Genomic DNA, 21260 nt, shown 5'->3' on the forward strand with positions numbered 1-21260 from the left:
TCTATGCACAGAGCTATAAACTAGCCCCCTTTGTATATTTTTATAACCATATAACTATATTAATTTTATCAATTTATCAATTAATTTACAAAGAATGTAAATTGTTTGAAAGTAGGACTTGTGGGGAAGGCGGGGGCGCAGAGCCAGCTCCACTCAGTCCCAGCCTCGTCCTCGTCCGGGTCCCGGGGCTGGCCAGGGATGGGGGGCAAAAGGGGGGGTACACCCCAGCGAAAGAGAAGCACCAGTCGGGAGACCGACGGACCCGGTCAGGTGGGATTCTTGGAATGATGACCTAGGCTCCATTTTATTTTCCCAGAAGTTGACAGAGTGGGAAAGGAAAAGGGATTTGGGGGGGGGGGGTCCGCCTGTAGGGCGGGTTTTTTTTTCCAGACCGTTAGGCTCGAAAACCGGGCGACAACCGTGGCAGCTCTCCGCCGCCGCCGCCACCCGCGCCGCAATAAAAATCCTCTCGCGGAAAAAAAAAAAAAGAAAGAAAGAAAGTAGGACTTGTTTCATTTTTTAAATTTGTATCTTCAGTCCCTAACACAGTGCCTGGCACATAGTGGTGTTTTCTAAATGCTATTCCATCACTGAGTATTTATTAAGAAACCTCTCTTCCTCTATCATCTCTCAAGCACTAGGGGATGGATATAAGCGCAAAGAATGAAATGCTTCCTACTGGCAATGAGCTAATATTGAATGATACCTACTGTTAAACTGGTCTCTGAGTGACTGTCAGTCCAAATGGAATTTCATGAGACTACCTGGGCAGGATGGATACATACCATTGAATTTCTTGACTGACTTCCTATAAAGGCTGGTAAATCAGTCAAGAACAGGGACAACTAGTTAGTCATGCAAAAGCATTTACTAAGTACCTGCTGATGTGCCCTGGCACTGTGCTAAGCTATTGACTGCATAATACAAGGCAAAAACATTAAGCCCTCCTCTCAGTCTTTTCCCAAAATATAAATCTCTGGAACAATAGGAATGATTACTGGGAAAAAAAAACAATGCCACTTTGAAGGTTTTAAACTGACATTTGTGGCCTGCTTAGTCAAATCTTGATTATCCCTTGGGAAAAATATAATTAACTTCCAAATGGAATAGGTTCCATCATTACATATTATTTAAAATTTCAAGATTTTCTGAAGCTTTCTTCTTTCTTTCTTTCTTTCTTTCTTTCTTTCTTTCTTTCTTTCTTTCTTTCTTTCTTTCTTTCTTTCTTCCTTCCTTCCTTCCTTCCTTCCTTCCTTCCTTCCTTCCTTCCTTCCTTCCCTCCTTCCTTCCCTCCTTCCCTCCTTCCTTCCTTCCTTCCTTCCTTCCTTCCTTCCTTCCTTCCTTCCTTCCTTCCTTCCTTCCTTCCTTCCTTCCTTCCTTCCTTCCTTCCTTCCTTCCTTCCTTCCTTCCTTCCTTCCTTCCTTCCTTCCTTCCTTCCTTCTTCCCCAAACCTTTACTTTCCATCTGAGAATCAATAGTAAGTATCAGTTCCAAGACAGAAGAGTGGTAAGGGCTAGGCAATGGGGATTAAATGTTTTGCTCAGGGTCAAATAGCTAGGAAGTGTCTGAGGTCAGATTTGAACCTTTTTTTTTTTTTTGAACTTCTATCTCCAGGCTTGGTTTTCTATCCATTGAGACACCTAGCTTCCTCTGAGCTATTCTTAAGGGCCATTCATACCTTAATCTCTTCAAAGGAGCCATAGGCATCTTATGCTGGAAAATCCTTTTGAACCAAGGTTTTGTCACGAGAATTGGAGTGGAATTAAGCTTTAGAAATATTTTAGTTTACATACTAACAGTAATACTCATATTACTAAATCTTAGCAACACAGGAGGACAGTAAGTCAGTTGATTATCATTGAACTATCTACTACATGCCAGGCACTGTGCTAAATATTAAGGCTACAAAGAAAGAAAAAAAGAAAACACTTTCCTCTCAAGTAGCTGAGAGTGTAATGAGAGAGACAACAATGCAAAGAATAAACCATATACAGGATACATTGGGTTTAAGCTCATAAGGAAGGTGCTAAAGTTAAGGAAACTGGGGAGATGTCTATACAAGGGGCCTTGTAGTATATAGGAAAGACATTGATTTTAGAAACAACTCTGATGTAAACAAAGTCATCTAAACTCTTTGGGCTGAGGGTTACTGGTGTATACAATTAGGGAAACAGATAAATTCTATTTTCCATTCTAGCTCTATGAGTGTATAAATTCCTCTAATGTTAAAGAATTAAATGAATAAGAAGTTATTCCCAATGAAACAAGAATTTTTTTTATCCAGGACACATTTTATTTATGTGATATTAACTTTAAAATATGATTATGACATGTTATATTTTACCATAAGATACTTCCTTTTAGCTACTGGGAAAACAAATTCTATCTGTTCTTTAAACTGGGGCATCTTATGACAGCAGATTCTAGGAATAAGTCAACTAAAGCTTCTTTTTTTCAAAATGGTAGAATAATTTGTGAGAATAAAAGTTGCTTTGGTATAAAAATAGCCCTGTTTCTTACTTTTCTTTCTTTTGAGATGGCGTCTTGTACCAAGAAAGATTAGTACCCAGAGAATGGAAAAAAAATGTACCTGTCAGATCTATGGATAAGGGAAGACTTTATGACCAAAAAATAGATAGAGGGAATCATAGGAAATAAAATAATTCTGATTAAATGAAATTTAAAAGTTTTTGCAGAAATAAAACTAATAAAGCAAAATTACGGAAAAAAAACACATGAAACTGGGGAAATTTTAAAGCAAGTTTCTCTGTTAAGGCTTCAATTCTCAAATATATAAAATGGAGTCAAATTTATTAGTTTATGAGCCATTCTCCATTTGATAAATGGTCAAAGGAGAGGAACAGATGATTTTCAGAAGAATACATCATAGCTATTTGGACACATGAAAAATGTTTTAAACCACTACTGATTAGATAAATTAAAATTAAGACAAATTCTGAGGTATTGCTTAGATCTATCAGATTGACTAACGTGACAGAATAGGAAAATGACAAATACTAAAAATAGGGACACTGATACACTGTTGGTGGGCTTGTGCAGTAGTTCAACTGTTGTGGAGAGCAATTTTGAATTCTGCCTAAAGACTATAAAATAGTGCATAATCTTTGACCCTGCAGTACCCATACTAATTCTGTATCCCAAAGGAATCAAAGAAAAAGGAAAAGGACCTATATGTATAAAATATTTCTATCAACTCTATTTTTTTGTATTGGCAAAGAATTGGAAGTTGAGGGGATATGCAATCAATTGTTTCATGGCTGATCAAGTTGTAATGCATGATTGTGATGGAATATCATTGAATTATAAGAAATGATGAGCAGGATGATTCAAAAAAACTTGGAAAGTCTTCTACGAACTGCTATGAGAACATTGTATACAGTTGACAGCAACATTGTAAGGATAATCAACTATTAAAGCCTATACTGATCAAGACAATGATCCAAGCCAATTCCAAAAGATCCATGATGCAAACCATCTCCAGAGAGAGAACTGACAAATTCTGAGTACAGATTGCAGCATAATTTAAAATTTTTCTTTCTTTTTCTTTTTTTTGTGTGTTTTCTTTTGCCACATAACTAATAAAGAAATAGTTTTTATATATATACAGGCAAGCAATATTATATAGTGTGTTCATAATATATAATATTGCTTGCCTGCTCAAGCAGTGAGGGATAGCCAGGAGGGATAGAGACAATCTGGAACTGATAAAAAAGAATGTTAATGCCCCTATTTGTCATTTTTCCCTTTTATCATTTTAGCCAATCTAATAGGTGTGAAGTAACTCAGAGTTGTTTTGATTTACATTTCTCTAATCAATAATGATGAAGAACATTTCCCTCATATGGTTATATAGAGCTTTGATTTCTTCATCCAAAAACTGTCTCCTCATATTTTTTGATCATTTATCAACTGGGAAATGGTTCCTATTCTTATATATTTGACAAAGTTCTCTATATAGTTTAGCTATGAGTCCTCTGTCTGAAGAACTTTCTGGGGGCAGCTCAGTGGATTGAGAGCCAGGCCTAGAGATGGGAGGTCCTAGGTTCAAATCTGGCCTCAGACACTTCCCAGCTGTGTGACCCTGGGCAAGTCACTTAACTCCCATTGCCTAGCCCTTACCACTCTTCTGCCTTGGAGCCAATACACAGTATTGACTCCAAGACGGAAGGTAAGGGTTTAAAAAAAACTTTCTATGAAAATTCTTTTCCAACTAACTGCTTTTCTTTTAATCTTGGCTATATTCGTTTTATTTGTACAAAACATTTTAATTTAATGAATTCAAAATTATTCATTTTATGTCTCACAATTATTTCTATCTTTTGTTTATTAATACATTTTTCTCCTTTTCATAATTTTATTTGGTGGAACTGTGAAATGATCCAATCATTTTGGGGAATAATCTGGAATTAAGTTCAAAGAGTCACATAACTTTTTGATCTAACAATACCAACATTAGGTTTATTTACTAAGGTGAAGTTAAAAAAGTTTAAAAAATGTTAAAAAGAAAAGAATCTTTATGTTCTAAAACACTGTGGTGTCAAAGAATTAGAAACTGAAGAATTAGAAACTAATTTTAAATCTTCTGAATGAGTTGTGGTGTGTGATTGTGATGGGATGTTATTGTGCTGTATGAGATGACAAACAGGTAAATTTGGAAAAAAACATGGAAAGGCCCATGTGAAATTATGAAGAGTGAAATGAATAGATCAAAGAAAACATTATACACAGCAACAGAAACATTCTTTTAAGAATGACTACATATGTTTACCTCCAGAGAAATGATAAATAGAAATAAGCAAGATATAGTTTATATTCACACATATTTTTTTGTCAAATCATGCCTTCTCTAATGAGGGGAAGGGAGGGAGGGAATTAACTGAGTGTTTAATTGTAAGAAACAATAAAATAATTAAATATTAAAAATGTTTAAGTTGTTTTACATGCAACAGGGTAGTATTTAATGATATAAATAAATGCACATTAAAAAGGGAAAGATTAGCACTTATAGCATATGAATATTATATAGAGAGACTCTACCTACCGCTTTATAAAGTTAGCAAAGAGTATACGATGGGAATAACCCTGTCTCCGAATCCTTGCTGTTTCCAGAATTCCTGTGTAGCGCAACTGTAACATAACTTTCTCATTATCAAATTTCCTGGCCTGACGATCATTATTTGGCTTGATGCAACGAACGAAGTGAGGCTGGCCAACCACCATCTTTGATAACAAATCCATCAGGGAATACTATAAGAAATAATGACACACTTTCCATTGTATTTTAAGCAAATTTTCTTTTCATTATAAAATATTTTTTGAGAAAGGAAACATTATAACACCTCATTAGTTCAGAGAAAACAAATTAATGAGACAATTGAATCATAGACTATTTTGAAAAAAAGAAAGTTTTGTTATTTTTAGGTTCATGAGCTAACTAGAAAGAGTCTATGAGAATATTGCCTAGTAGAGGTCCATGGTTGACCCTCTTTAGTGAATAGCTGAGAAGTATCTATAACATTATTTACTAAGTGCTTTAAAAAGCATATGTATACACAGTTTGTACACTTAAAGAGTACAGAGGCTCCTTGGCCAATTTTATTTCCATTATTCATTTGCTTATTAAAATTTTTAGGGAAACTGTTAAAGTAAGCTTCAGCTCAGCCAGATACCAAGTAATCCCAAAATCTTTGTGTATTTGTAAGATTTAATAGCTAATAAGTTCATTAAGATTTTTTGGATACTTTATATTATTAAGGATTTCGTCCCTGGAAAATTAAATAGGTGCAAAATTTATAAAACTTGTCTTGATGGAGTAAGGATCACTGTTTAATGTTACAGAACCTGAGTCATTGATGGGAGGATCTCTTCTGGTACGCAGAGTCTAACCCTAATCTCTAAAGGCAGAAATGCATGCTACGTCAGGACTTTGCCATTCATAGAAGATGTGCTTTGCTTATTTTTTTCCTACACTTTGCTTTCATGAGATTTTAATTCAAAAGCTATACTACAAAAACAAACAAACAAAAAACACACCCTAGACTATAAGGCAGCATAAACCAGTATTGTTTTTTGCTGATATGCATATATACTCTATGCATTGTCTTATTTAAGGACTGATGTTTAAAGAATGAGATTTGGCTGGCAAAATGACTAGAAATATATCCAATGTTATCTGAAATTACTATATAAGTCCTATTTCAGTATGTCTTTTAATCAGACTACTTTTTTTTTGCCAGATGAGAGTAATAGTAAAATTATAATTGTCTTCACAATAGTTAACATTTCTAAAGCATTTTGAAGTTTGCAAATCACTATATAATTATGTCATTTTATCTTCATTATAACCCTATTCCCATCCCCATTTTCCAGATGAGGAAATGGAGGCTGGAAGAGGGTAAGTGACTTGTCTAGTATCTTGAGCCAGATTTTAATTGAGTTCTTCCTGGCTCCAAATACAACAAATTATCAATTATGTCATTTAGTTACGCAATGGAAATGCTTTTTCTTGCAAGTAGAACATTCCTAGTGTGAAAATTCAGTTCAGCAATATAGATCAGCTAGTGCCCTTCCTTTCTTTCCCTTGCCTTCTGTCTTAGATTTTATATGGCAAGAGCTAGGAATAGGGGGTTAAGTGACTTGCCCAGGATCACACAGCTAGGAAGTGGTCAGATTAGAACCCAGGTCCTCCTGACTTCAGGCCTGGTGCTCTATCCACTGTGCCCCCTAACTGTCCCCTTACAACCTAGTCTTTAGTCAACTGCTGAGAGATCTGAAAGGTTAAATGAGTTGCTCTTGGCCATGTGGCTAATATGTGTCAGAAGTGGAAATTGAACCCACATCTTTGTGGTTTCAAGGGCTGCCTGCAGTGATTCATTATGCCACATGTTCTATACAGAGACAGCTTATTTGGCAGTTCTTTCCTGACATAAACATCTAAAGCAACTCTGACATGCAAGGGACAAATTCAAGTTAAGTTTATTGTTAGCCATCAAGTATATGCCACATAAGGATGGCTAAGCAATTTATTGTTGTGGATGAGAAAATTCTTCTTAGCTAGGGTAGAAAATATTTGTAGTAACTACTGGACAGCAAGCTGACTACTGATGACTTCAAGAAACTTGTGTATGTGCATGCATTTCCTTTGCAAGCTTACCTCACTGCATCTCTTTGCATCTAAATTATTGTACCATAAACCTATATTTTATTCAACTCTCACTTTCTCCTCTAAATTCTTTAGTCTATTTGAGCTTTATTCCTCTTAGCTGGTTAATGTGATCATTTTGATTGAATAAACAAGTAGGAATCTTGGAGTCAGAAGGGACCTAACTGGTTTTCCAGTCCATCTTTCTCATTTTGCAGTTGAAGAAACTGACCACCCAAATTAGTTAAGTGACTTGCCCCAAATTGCACTGTGTTGACTCATGTAGAGGCAGGACTAAAATCTGGGTTTCTTTTGAATCCCAGTACGGATTCTTTCAGCTATATCCCATCATCTCATTAAGAGATGAATTCTCCTCTTTTCATTTAGGAAAGTTTTACTACCCAAGTCTCTTCCTAGGCATGGAAAAGAAAGTCTTCCTTCCTTCCTTCCTTCCTTCCTTCCTTCCTTCCTTCCTTCCTTCCTTCCTTCCTTCCTTCCTTCCTTCCTTCCTTCCTTCCTTCCTTCCTTCCTTCCTTCCTTCCTTCCTTCCTTCCTTCCTTCCTTCCTTCCTTCCTTCCTTCCTTCCTTCCTTCCTTCCTTCCTTCCTTCCTTCCTTCCTTCCTTCCTTCCTCCCTCCCTCCCTCCCTCCCTCCCTCCCTCCCTCCCTTCCTTCCTCCCTTCCTCCCTTCCTTCGTTCCTTCCTTCCTTCCTTCCTTCCTTCCTTCCTTCCTTCCTTCCTTCCTTCCTTCCTTCCTTCCTTCCTTCCTTCCTCTTTTCAATTTGCCAAGGTGTCTGTTTTTATACTTGACTGATGGCTGCTGTCCCTTCCAAAGGCGATATGGTGACTAAGAGAAACCCATGATATTTCTGAACACAATTGCTACTAATCCCCTTGGATCTTTTCTTTTTTTTATCCACCCATTATCTCCTTTCCTCTTCTTGGACCATTTCTCCATGTAGAGATTTGTAGCTACAGGAACATCTGTACCTGTGTCCCATATGAGTAGGGAGGTGATGGATGATAGGATGGAGGGAGACTGACTTCTTCCCTCATCTCCAACACTGGCAATCCAGGAATAAGAAGCAAAACCAACTACAATTATTATTTCAACATATAGTTTTGTACCAGCATGATTTTTACTTATTTTTTATTCTGTGAGCTGCTTCTAAGGGCAATAGTTATGGCAAAAATAATTATTTTGATTAATGATCTTATAGGTAAATTCTTATAATGGACTTAAGTCCCATATTTTTGACATCATTCTCTAACCTGGGCTACATACACTGAATTTGACAGATAGTAATGATGAATGAAAGCAATCTTCTTGCTAATGACCCTCTGAGGTTTGCCACTGGCAACTGGCCTGTAATTCTTTATTAAGCTGAACTACTAACTCTCCCTCCTTTCCCAATCACAGGACACATGCTTGTATCTTACTCTGAAATAGGATGCAACAGTCTGAGTTTTCATATTGGTTGTCTCTCTTGCAAGATATGTTGAATCTCCATTTTCTCCCTTGAAAGATTGGAAAGGAAAATAACACTTTAATTACTTTACCTTCTGTCTTAGTATTACTTTTAAGATAAAAGAGTGGCAAGGTCAAGGAAATTAGGGTTAAGTGACTTCCTTCAGGTGGTTACCTAGCTAGTAAGTGTCTGAGGTCATATTTGAACCCAGGTCCTCCCAACTCTATTGCCTGTGCCACCTAGCTGCCTCACTTTAGGTACTTTATACTGCTTTGTGACTCAAGACTGGAAAGCCAATAATTTCCCCATAGCCTGTGCCAATTTGTACATCCAGAAAGCATAACTAAATGCTTAGACCCACATAAACATCACAGGATGTGTGACTTTCTTAGTAAAGAACAAGTATTGGTCTGCAATAGCCTGGTAATCTTAGTTGGTCTTCCACATGTAACCCAGCAATATTTTAAGGGCTTTCTGTGTCTTAGGATTGGGTGTGACAATATCTCAGCCTTGAGCAACTTACAGCAAGATGGAAAGCATGAATTAAGTCATAGTTGGGAAAAATAGATCAGGTTACCCTACGTCCCAGTTGGTGGAGATAGGAAAAATCTGATCAGAGACAAGTTTTGGGATGGGAAAGCCTAAAGGAGGAAGACTTTGGAAGAAGAAATAATGTTCGGTGTGTTAGAGAACCCCCAAATCAAATGGAGAATCCAATAGGCTATGAATGGAGCAAAGGAAAATTTTGGTCAAAGCAGAGAGCAGGGGCAGCTGATAAGAGGTTTTGGATTATCCAAGAAGAAAGTGATTGATTGCTTATCTTACTGCTATTGCCTAGTTTATCCTTCCTTTGCTCTTATAATTTTGGCTTGATGGGAAAAGACCAATTCTTGGAGTCAAAAAACTCTGGTCAATAACTAAGCATGTGCTTCTCAGGAGTACCAAGCCATGAACATTCCTGAGTCTTAGTTTCTTTATCGATGTGACGGAGATGGTATTATTATTATTATATCAACCTTGAAGAGTTGTGGGGGAAATTCCTTAAAAACCCAATGTGGGTCATTGCTGACAAAACAAAAAGCAAAATAAACATAAAGAGCACATTGAAATGGAAAGAGCAATGGGTTTGGAGTCAGAATATTTGAATTTGAATCCCCATATGAATGAAATAATCTTTCTGGGCTTCAGGTTCTTCATCTCTCAAATGATTAGAACAGATGTCTCTAAGGACATTTCCAACTGTTAGTCCTGGATTTTATGATTTTTGGAGATCAGAGTTTAGTACTGAACTATCACATGGGAAACCTTGATGAGCCTAAGGGACTTAGAGTGGGGGCTCTGAATATAAGATTTGGGAACTTTTCTTAAAAAAAATCTTTTGATACCTGCATTTCAATTTCACTGACTTATTTGTAATCACGTATATTTTATTTTATGTAGAGAAAACGTAATTGTGCAACAGTGTCCCTAGGCTTCATTTAGTAGGCCAAAGAAGTCTATCACCAGAACAGTGTTAGAACCAGCTTTAAACTGTTCTCCCTGATTATTAAAAATTTTAAAATGCTGAATATAAACTTAATAGATCTGCAAACCCAAAGCAGAGCTTGATTTATTCTTTTATTGTTTATCTAGACTTTGAAAAGTATGAGTAATGTTTATTAAACTTAAAATGTGTCAAGCTTACTTCTGGACAGAGGGTTCAATTGTCAAATAATATACTATAATACCCCTGTTTATTGTCACAAAAAATCCAAGACACACTATCTTAGAGGATTCTGTACCAGAGATAGCTCTAAGACTTTCAGATTGGGACTTCCAGAGGATAGTGTGAACTTAGAAGCCATAGTGAATTATTTGTGCTGTTTAAAAAATCAGCAATAGGTTTATTATTATTATTTTTAATAAGAGAAAACATTATTTATATAGCGCTTTAAGGTTTTCATTTGATCTTGACCATGACCATATGAGATAGATGTTATTATTATTCCCATTTTGAGGGAATTATTAATCCCCTTTAAGGCAGCTAGGTGGCACAGTGAATAGAGTGCTAGACTCTAGTCCAGTAAGACTGCAAGGCTTGAGTTAAAATCTTTTCTCAGAAATTTATAGCTGTGTGACCTTGGAAAAGTCACTTAACCCCTGTCTGCTTCAGTTTCCTTGTCTGTACAATGCGGATATTGACAGCACTTACTTCCCAGGGTCATTGTGAAGACCAAACAGACTATTCATGCAAAGTGCTTTGCAAAGCTTAAAGGGCCATATAAATACCACTTTAATTATGATTCTGATTTTACAGTTAAGGAAATGGAGACTAACAGGTGTTAAGTGACTTGCTCAGGATCATATATTTAGGAACGTGTCTGAAGAAGGATTTGAACTTGTCATCCTGATTCCAAATCCAGCACTCTATCCATTGTTACATTGGGCTATTAAGCACTGATGCACAAGCACTGTGATTGGGGTTCAATGACAAAAAGTGAAACAGTTGCTGTCCTCAAGGTGGTTACAGCCTAGCAGGGGAGATTAGTATTAACACATTAGTATGTGTATTACATATTTGTATATGTTTATAATAGATGCCATAAGTATATAAGATCCAAAGTAACTACAAGTTATTTTGGAGGAAGAAGGGGCTAGTCGTTGGATGGAATCATCCTTTTTGAGTAAAAACAACGTTGCTCCTGACATCTTATGGCCAGGGCATTTGGAAGGACAGAGTTGGGTTGTTGAGGAATAAGATTTTCCAGGAATCTTTGTAAATTCTCTGAGTCAGGAATCAGACAAACTTCTTCCATAGATGATGTTTGTGCCGTAAGGGCCCCCCCACATTATTTAAAAAAAGCATATGTTAACAACACATTTCAACTTGGCTTATAGATAAATAAAAGATAATTCTAATTATATTGTAAAAATACATTATAGATTTGTACTTAAAAATTTCCTAGTGGGGATTTTATTATACAAAGATATCTGGCTAAGCAGAAATGAATTACCAAGTCAAGAATAGAACTGCTTGCCTTGAGAAGCAATGTAAACATCACCATCTTAAAGGTTAGACCCACTACCACGAAAAACACATTCTCCTACCTTTGATAGGTTGATTGATCTTTCTGAGGTCCTTAGTTGATAGTTTATTACATTTTTATTTTTCGTATATGGCAGATTCCCTGTGGAAAGGTAAATCAAGTTAATATATTTCCTAGAATTCTAAGACCTATTTTGTTCTTAAAAATCCATGTTCCTTTCTTTCCACTCTTGCTATAAAAATACTTGGTAACTAGTTGAATTGGAGGGCTATCCAATACATGTGGCTAGTTTGGGAAAATGGGGAAAAAAGAGCAATACAACCCCAAATTAATTTATCCAATTACTTCATAGAATTAGATAAAGTGACAGTCACATCTATACAGAAGAATGAACAAGAATATCATAAGTAATACTTTCTTTAGGTCTGGACCTATGATTTCATCAGTAGAGGAGATTTCCAGTGTAGAAACTTCCTTCACTGAATCAACTCAGCAAATGTTAAAAATCACTGAAAGTTTTCTGGGACACTGAGAGGCAAAATTATGTATGTAGGGTCAACCATCAAGTATAACTTGAATCCTGACCTTCCCGCCTCCAAGACTGGCCCCTATTTGCTACTGTTTTGTTGGGAATTATGAAAAAAATAGAATAATAGAACTTAGACCCAAAGACATATGACAAATCTGTATTTGTCAAACCCAAGATTACAAAATATTAGGGAAAAGACATAATTATTTAATAAAAACCAACTATTCAATAACAATATAGTGGCAAATGGGATTTGGATCACATTTTATACCAAGTAGTCTTACAAGTCCCAAGCAAATTATAAGAATTGGTCTCTAAGTCAGAAGGATCTAAGTTTCAGTTCCACCTCTGATACATAATGGCTATGTGACCTTGGACAAGTCACTTCACTTCTCATTGCTCTGGGGAATTCTCTAAGACTATTGCATTGTAGGTGCTGACATAGTTACCAATTTTGAAGATTCATTCCTTATTCTCACATAAAAGGAAGGCTTCATTTGCATTTTGTTGAATCATTTAAGAAGATGGTACCCTTAACAAGCAGAGTTGTGTGAATGTAGACATTTAAAAAAATTAAACAACGTTTCTTTAGTTTTCATAGATACTTGCATGGAGTTAGAAGTAAAGGAGAAGGATCATATATTTGACACAGTATGAGGAACATTAGTGGTAATTCTGATTGAGTGGGTGATTTGACTTTCATTTTGGGACACTAAAACCTACAAATGCCAGGTCTAGATGAGATGGAAAGATCATTTGGCTCGCCAATTTGCAAGAATAACCTAAAGAACTCGAGCCTCTTCAAACCGCCTGAAATTAAAATTGCACTGGAAGAGAATGAGCAGAAAGGACAATGGCATCTTAAGTTTGAAGGAAAACAGGGAGTTAAACCCACTTTAAGGGTTTGCTTTCATTTGCTTTCATCACTTTAAGATTGCTTTTTCTGTCTGCAGTAAAGTTCTTGGTGAGTGTAGACAATTGGAGCTGTAAGAGGGTTAGCACGAATAGACTGTTGTGCAAAAAATTAATGTTGTATTCAAGCAAAAGAAACATGCACACTGTTCAAAATATACATTTAATTCTGCATGCTGGAAAAAAATAACTAGTTTAACAAAAAGAAAAAGCAGACTATTGAAGTCACTCTCATTATTCTAGGTCTCCTGGTTCATGACCTTGGAATCATCCTCAAGTGTTCATTCTCCCTCAGTCTGTATTTCCAGTCACCAAGTCCTGCCAATTCTATCTCTACATCTCTCATGTCCATCTCCTTTTCTCTAATTCTCTTAGATCCCTTATCAGCTAGGTGGCACATTGCATATAGCACTGGGTTTGGGGGCAAGAAGACCTGAGTTCAAATTCAACCTCAGACACTTACTAACTGTGGGTCTCTGGGAAAGTTACTTAACCTTCATCTACCCCAGTCTCTTCAACTGAAAAGTGGGGATAAAAATAGCACCCACGTTCTAGGGTTGCTATGAGAATTAAATGACACAATATTCATAAAGTGTTCAACACAATGCTTGGCACAAGTAGGTACTTAAGAATTGTTGTTCCTATCTCTCTCTCCATTTCTTTCTTAACTCTCACTGGACTTGTCACTATTGCTGTCCTGCCTTGGGTTTCTCCTCTCTCCAATCTATTGTCTATATTGCTGCCCAAGTGATTTACTTAGTGTTACAGATCTATGTATTGACATCTTTGGAATTCCTGTGCAAAACAAACTCCAGGGGTTTGTTATGACCTTTAGGGATAAATATGTACCACTTTCTGAGGTTGGCATTTAAATCTGTCCACACTCTGTCTCCAACCTACTTTCCAGTTTTATTTCAAATGATTTCCCTTTATGCACACCTGGATCTAGGCAAATGCACTTTTTTGCTACTCTTCACCCACTGATCAATAGATAAAGATTTATTAGTTGCCTGTTCCTTGCTAGGCATGGTACTAAGTGCTTGGGATAGAGAAGGAGACAAAAGGCAGATCCTACCTTCAAGGAGTTTATAATATAATGTGATGTAGGATCATTGATTTAGATTTGCAAGAGAATTTAGAAGCTATTGAGTCCAAAACTTCATTGATGAAATAACTGAGGCATAGATAAAGTACAGGGAGCTGTTTAGTGTCTAGGATGGAATTTGAACCCAATTCTTAAATTCAAATATAATGCACTATCCATTACAGCATATCTCTCCTAACCATTTATCTCTCATCTCTGTACTTTTCCCAGGCTGTACTTCATGCCTGGAATGCACTCTTCTCTCAGCTGTACTTCTTAGAACTCTTGTTTTCCTTCATTGCTCAGATCAAATGCCATCTCTTACTTGGAGCCTTTATCAATTCTCCTAGCTGCTGGTATGTCTCTTCCCTCATTAGCTTGGATTCCAACTCTGGACCTCTCAGTCCTGATAGGTAAGTTTTGTGTTATTTTGCCAGAGCCCAGACTCCTTGCTGTCTATTTCTCACCTTCTGCACTATAGAATTCTTCTATGTTCTCCTTCCCACCAGTAGAATATAAACACTTTGAAGGCAAGGGCTGTCTTTATTTCTTGTATTTGTATCCCCAGAAGTTAGCACTCTTCCTGGGACATAATAAGTGCTTAACTTATCTATGTATTAATATACATTTATACATATACATATGTATACATATATGTGGATCCACACACATGTATAGATATTACATATACTTATCTCTTTATAAACACACATATATGCTTATATATAAAAGAGAAATGAGAGTTCTCATATGGCAGGGTCTATTTCATTTTTTCTCTTGGTATCTCAATCTTTTAACACAGTGCTTGACACTTAGTACTTAATAGATGCTTATTCCTTGATGGATTAAATGGCATCTTCTCCTGGTAAGCTCTGGTCCTTCCTTCCTACCTCTCCCTGTTGTCTGAATTGTTGGGATCCTTGACAAAAAGAGAACTCTGAGCTACTCACTATAGTCAGGCTACATTTTTCTACTCCATTGCAGGAAAGGTTGGAAGGGAGCATGTGGGGTGGGGAGAAGAAAGAGAGAGGAATAGGATGTGGGGTGGGGAGAAGAAAGAGAGGCATAGGAGTTTGTGGCACTAGAAACTTCTGGATTTAGAATTCTGTCCTAGTTCTATTATGGAGGAATAAAGCAAAATTGTGTTGCAGTTCATAAAAGTAGAATGAATCCTTCATTGACTAAGGCATATAGAGGAGCCTCAGAGGTTTCTAGGGAACTTGTGCATTGTATTGATATGTTCTGAGACTTTGGAGGATATTTATTGGAAAATAAGACATGGAAGATAATTTGGGGAACATCATCAGTATATTTAATTTAATGGGGGACCTGGAGGTCCTTTTACCATAGAGATATGTAGGGATTAACCAGCCCACAGTGACAAGAAGTAGGAACTGGGGATCCCCTTTATGAAGCCAGCATCAGTTGCAGGGAGTCAGTTGCTGACAGTTTGGAGAGTCAGTTGCTGACAACGAGGGCTTGCAGTTGTGGGGAAGTTGTCTGCTGGGCGTGAGTTGGCAGCTGGGGGTTGGTTGCTGGTGGTGTGGTTGGTGTTTAGTTGCTGGAATATAAAGGTGGGCCTGAGTTTACTGAGAGGGTTTTTGGCTTTAGCCTTTAAAGGGATTTTTGCCTCTGGGATCTTTAGAGAGAAGTAGATCTGTCTCTGGGACAAGGATCTGCTGTCAGTTGGTTACCCACAGTTGGGCTGCTATAGAAAACTGACTGGAGTGAGTGAGTGGTGGCTATCCATTATTTTAGGGAGTTAGGTAGTTAGTAAATAACTTATAAAGTAGGCTAGATTAGGCTTGGGTTGTGCCAGGAAGAAGAAACTGTCCTCAGAAGACAGTTAGAGGTAGTATTAGGAATTTTATGTAGTATAAGGAATTTTAGGTATATTTATAGGGTATAATATTAGTAATCTCTTTCCTCCTTTCTATCTTTCTATTTGTACTTCTTTCTTAAATTAAACAAAGCTTTTTTAAATTAAACTGTTCTCCTCACTTATTTTAACCCTTACATAGGGAAGGGCACTGTTGGTGAAGGGAAGCAGGGTTAGGGTTTGACATGAGAGAACTCCTCCTGGGATATTATTGTGAGGAGGTAGGAATGGAAAGAAAATGCCATTTGGCACCCTTTTGATTTAATGGCTTATTTTTGATAATTAGATGGGTAAAGTCAGCTGTTTCTATCTTCTGAAGGAGATATTGTCATATTGTCAGAACTGTCTAAATTTCAGTTCATATTGAGAAAGCCACAATTACCCAATTCTAGTTATGGTCCAATGCCTGAATCTTCACTATCCTACAAAGACAACTAAATCCTGGTCTTCTGTTTTTCAGAATTTGATTCATATACTGCATTTCACTGGATATTTTATGGAGGAATGTGGGCTGGAGGTAGAAACATATCTATTCTCTGGGGGATATGGTTAAACATGGTTCTTAAAGGAGGAAAATCCTTACTATATCAAACTGACTGTTTTTTAGATGAAAATGAAAGGTTGCATAATTTTTGGGCTACCGTCAGTGGTGAGAGAGAGTTTGAAAAAAGATTACTAGTACCAAATTTGTTGTCAATTTCCAGAAATTATTATTTAAATTGATGCCATCACTAAAATGCTACATACTTCCTTTAAATTTTCTGGAGCTTGGTAAATTTTGAGAATGTAACCTTATCTGGAAAAAGTGAAGTATCCTTCAAAGAAGCTTCGAGTCCAATTTTTATATACACATATACACAGATAGATGTAAATGTGTGTATATAAATATATGTTAAGTAGATACATATATTTATGTTTTATATATTTAACGCCTTTAAGCTGTTTTTTTTAAAAAACATTTTTGGTGTCAGTGACCCATTTAGCAGTCTGGTGAAGCTTAGATTCCCCTTCTCTGAAAAATGTTTTTGAAGATAAAATAGATAAGATTATCAAGGAAACTAATAATTACATTGAAATATAGCTACAAAAATCTCCACAGATTCATGGGCCTCAGGTTAAGAACCAACCTTTGTTTTAGGAACCCTACAGGGCAGGTATAGGGCAGGAAAAAAGGAAAGAGGCACTCAAGGCATACTTAGTAAGCTGAAAAGGACCAATGATGACTAATTAAAATTAAAGTCATACACAAGACAATCAGATCTAAGCTAAAGGCAAATGCTTTACCCGTTTTGGTAAGAGGATGGTTTACAAGCTGTTGAATGACGTGGTTTTCTGATGATCTCAGGAGCAGCACAATATCAGTTGGAAGGGTATCCCTGTTTTTAGCTAAGAACCCACTTGCATTATAAAGGACCTGTTGATAAAGGACATGGTCATTATTGTCCATCATGATGAGAGACCCAATTTACAGAGCTTTGGATGCTAAAGATACAAAGAAAGAGATGAACCCTATGTTTATACCCTTGTTCCTGATGCTTCATATACGGATCATAGTTTTTGCTTAGCTACAATGAAATTTGGAGGCTTTCTATAGATTGTTGTAGTCCTATAGACTCTCCAGTATGATTACTGAAAAGAATTTGAAATATATCCCCAGTGGCTCTTTGCAATGAAGGAATAGACGAACTATTAGGAAGCTTAGTTAGAAAGCAGTACAAAAATAAATTGTCTGAGAATTTAAATGTACTCACCAATGCTTTTAAGCAAGAAATTTCTCCTCATAGGTATGGTTATTAGTGATGTTTGGCATTTGCTAGAAGACTAAAGTATTTGATTAGTTCATGATTTTAGTTGGATGGCTGACATTTATATAGAATTTTAAAGTTCATAAAGTGATTTCTTTCTAATCTTTTTGGTAATTAATACAAGTATTATTAACTGCATTACAGATGAGGAAACTGGGGATCCTAGAGGTTAAATGATTTTTCTCTAGGTCATTTAGGTATGGAATCTGGGACTTGAATTTAAGTCTTTTTTGACTCTAAGCCCAGATCTTCCTATATATGTAATTTTATAATTTTATGATGTAGTTTCACAATCCAGATTTGGAATGGACCTCACATCAAATCCACTGTTGCCATGATCCCAGTGTGACCTTAGGCGAATGTCTCTGAACTTCAATTTCCTCATATATCAAAGGAGGAAAGTGGACTAAAGTCCCTTCTGTGTCTAAATCCCATGATTCTCTGCCCTTATAAATTCATGAAGCAATGGCAGCTTGCCTTCCATAAGAGAGGAAGGATATGGTTTGGTATATGCCAGACTGTCTTAGTTTGCTCTGATATTATAGGTAGTTTATCAGAAGTTGAATTCCCATGGCAGGATTTCCTGCCACTCTATATTAGAAAGGAGTATCAAAGGAGGAGGAAAAGATAAAAGGGGATAAGGCTCTTCCGATAGGAGTTTCAGATCAAGAATTGGGACCAGGTATTGAACTCCCTCATAAACTGTGCCAGGAAATTTCAGTCATGGCTAGAATTTAGTTAGATTTGATTCAGAAACCTTGATTATCCCAAATCCATTCATTTCTATGGCTTTGCTTCTGTAGTGCCTCGCTCTCTTCTCTTCTCTCTACTCTCCATCTTTATATCCTCCTACTTTCTCAGTAAAAATTCCTTTTGAAAGACTCAGAACTTATTTTTGTTTATTTCTGGGGAGTGTTTTGGGGACTTTATTTGTTTGCTTGCTGGGGTCCCTTTCCCTGTTCATACCCAGGCAAAAAAAAAGTAGCAGCATGCTCCTATAGATTAGGAGTGAACTGTACGTTGGCTATGTAGCTTGGGAGATTATAACAGTAGAGGTAGGGCCAAGAAGAGGAGGGAGCTGAAGGAGATGGAATGTAGGTCAACTGGCAATGCTAACCTATGCTCTCCCATTATAGAAGGGGTTATTAACTACTCTTTTGTGCCATAGATCCCTTAGGCAGTCTGGTGGTGCTTAGGGAGCCTTTTTCTCAATCATATTTTAATATGTGTGAAACAAAATACATAAGATTACAAAGGAGATAAATAATATCAAAGATAATTATTAAAATATTTTTTGAAAAAATGAAGTTTGCAGATCCTAAGCTATGAACATTTTCATTACCTGAATCAAGTTTTTTTTTTTAAATTTCTAGTCTTTCTGTGTAGATAAAAGTAAAGAAAATATGGGGTTAATTTTTAAATTGTCTTACCTTTCCTGCATAATGATGAATTCCAAAAGTGAGTTCCAGTCTTTTGGCCCTCCAGAAGTACTTTGATTTCAAGTTATTCTCAAATTTTTCTGTTGGAAACATATATTATGGTTCTTAATATAGGGGACAGCATGTTGTCTTTCACATCAGGGCTCATGTTTGTGTAATAAAGGCATGAAATTATTAATTGTCAAAAGAAAGCCCATAGTCACCAACGAAGGGGAGAGATTAGACTTGTGCTGCTTGATGTTAATAGGTTATGGCTAGGAAAGGGAAGTGAGCATCGCAGAAAGACAGATTTGAGCTCAAATGTTGTAACAGTTAAATTAGTTTCTCTACTAAAAGTATTATATTTTTAGAGGTTTATTAAAGATTATTAGAAATCAAGGATAAAGAAATATAAAAATAGAAAAAAACCTAGGGCTGGTAAGCCCATTCAATTTCACTTACTACATCTTGAGAGACACATGGGCTTAGAAGAGGAAACAGAGAGAGCCAAGTAGGCGTTACAGTCAGTTTAAATACAAATGCTGATCTTGCACTGAGGTGAGCTTATAGGCATTCTGGGAAGTACCAAGGACTTATGGGGATTGAAGTCTGGGGTTCAAATATCCATTTTTACATTGTGATAAGTTTTCCTAACAATGAGAGTTATCCAAAAATGAAATGGACCGTTTTGGGAGGTCATGAATTTTCCAACACTGAAAGTCTTCAGGTAGGGCCTGAGTGAATATTTATCGGGGATGTTAAGAGGGAATTCTAATACTTGTTGATGTTTATGTAACACTTTAAAGCATTGTCTTCAAAGTAGTAGGGGTTCTGGTATCTCTGAGAAGGACGTGAAGATAGCCAGAGCAAAGACGGGAAGATGGGTTGAGTCATACTATCCCCTCAATAGGAAGTCGTGAGGATTGTTGCTAACACAACCACATCTACCCTTTATTCATCATAGTCTAACATTTCTCCACTTTGTCCCTTCCCATAAGGCTCAAGTTTCCAAGCTCTCCACATCTACCCTGGTGCTGGCTTCTCATATAGTAACACAACTGAGTAATTCAGTCATCTGAGACCTTGGTATATAGCAGCAGCTGCTCAAGTGTGACTGGGAACATTTCTCCCATACATCCCCAACATACCTGTCCCTTGTTCCTCAGATCATCTCATAGCAGAGCATACTCATAGGGGATGATATGATCAAAAAACTTGAAGAAAACTAAACACTTCATTAAATCATCTTATTTAATCTTCCCAGCAAACCTGTGAAGTTGTTATTGTTATTTCTGTTTTATACATGAGGAAACTACAGTCAAGTAAGATCAAGTGATGTGTTCTTGGTCCTATTACTAGTAAAAGCCAAAGTCAGGATGTAAGCATGGGACTCTCTGATTAAGCCGTAGGCATTTTCTGATAGACTACACTGCTTCTCTAGGTGAATGTGGAGTTTTCTTAATAACCAAAGGCAGGAAAACTATACAATATATCTCTTTGGATATTAAGCATTAAGCCAGAACTTCATATTTTCATAGAAGTTTGGTCCAATGGTTATTCCTTACAGAAAATGCTGAAAAGTGTTTCTGAATTTTTTGAAAGTGATTTGATTTCATAATAAAAATGACCTGCATTTGTATAGTACTTTAAAAGGTGCAGAGTGCTTTCCTCACAATAAGTCTGTGAGGTGGATAGCTCAAGTGTCTTCATTTTACAGATGAGGAAACTGAGGCTCAGAACTGACAAATAATTTGTGCATGATTACACAGCTAAACTGTATTGGAGTTAGGATTTGAACTTATGTTTCCTGATTTAAGCCCATTTTTTTCACTAAATTATGAAAATTAACCTGACTTATTTAATAGTGGCAAGGATTTTTAGCCATTTTTTTGGTGTTTTGGACCTCTTTGTTAGCCTAATGAAGCCCAGAGATCCTTTTTAAGAATAATATTTTAAATGCATAAAATAAAATACAAAA

At 36.6% G+C, this 21260-nt stretch overlaps 1 protein-coding gene across 1 annotated transcript in view; it reads right to left on the bottom strand.

The window, feature by feature from the left end:
* The window catches only part of MYO3A (myosin IIIA), a 274518-nt gene that overhangs the window by 46759 nt on the left and 206499 nt on the right, over positions 1 to 21260 (bottom strand). Inside the window, exons 22-26 of the mRNA XM_056800079.1 lie at positions 19295 to 19383; positions 17344 to 17473; positions 11717 to 11796; positions 8601 to 8678; positions 5063 to 5268 (exon numbers count right to left, since the gene is read on the bottom strand). Coding sequence (XP_056656057.1) covers positions 5063 to 5268; positions 8601 to 8678; positions 11717 to 11796; positions 17344 to 17473; positions 19295 to 19383 — 583 coding nt within the window. The remainder of the gene's footprint in view (positions 1 to 5062; positions 5269 to 8600; positions 8679 to 11716; positions 11797 to 17343; positions 17474 to 19294; positions 19384 to 21260) is intronic.

The sequence above is a fragment of the Monodelphis domestica genome, chromosome 5 (assembly GCF_027887165.1).
Source record: "Monodelphis domestica isolate mMonDom1 chromosome 5, mMonDom1.pri, whole genome shotgun sequence".
Lineage (NCBI taxonomy): Eukaryota > Metazoa > Chordata > Mammalia > Didelphimorphia > Didelphidae > Monodelphis > Monodelphis domestica.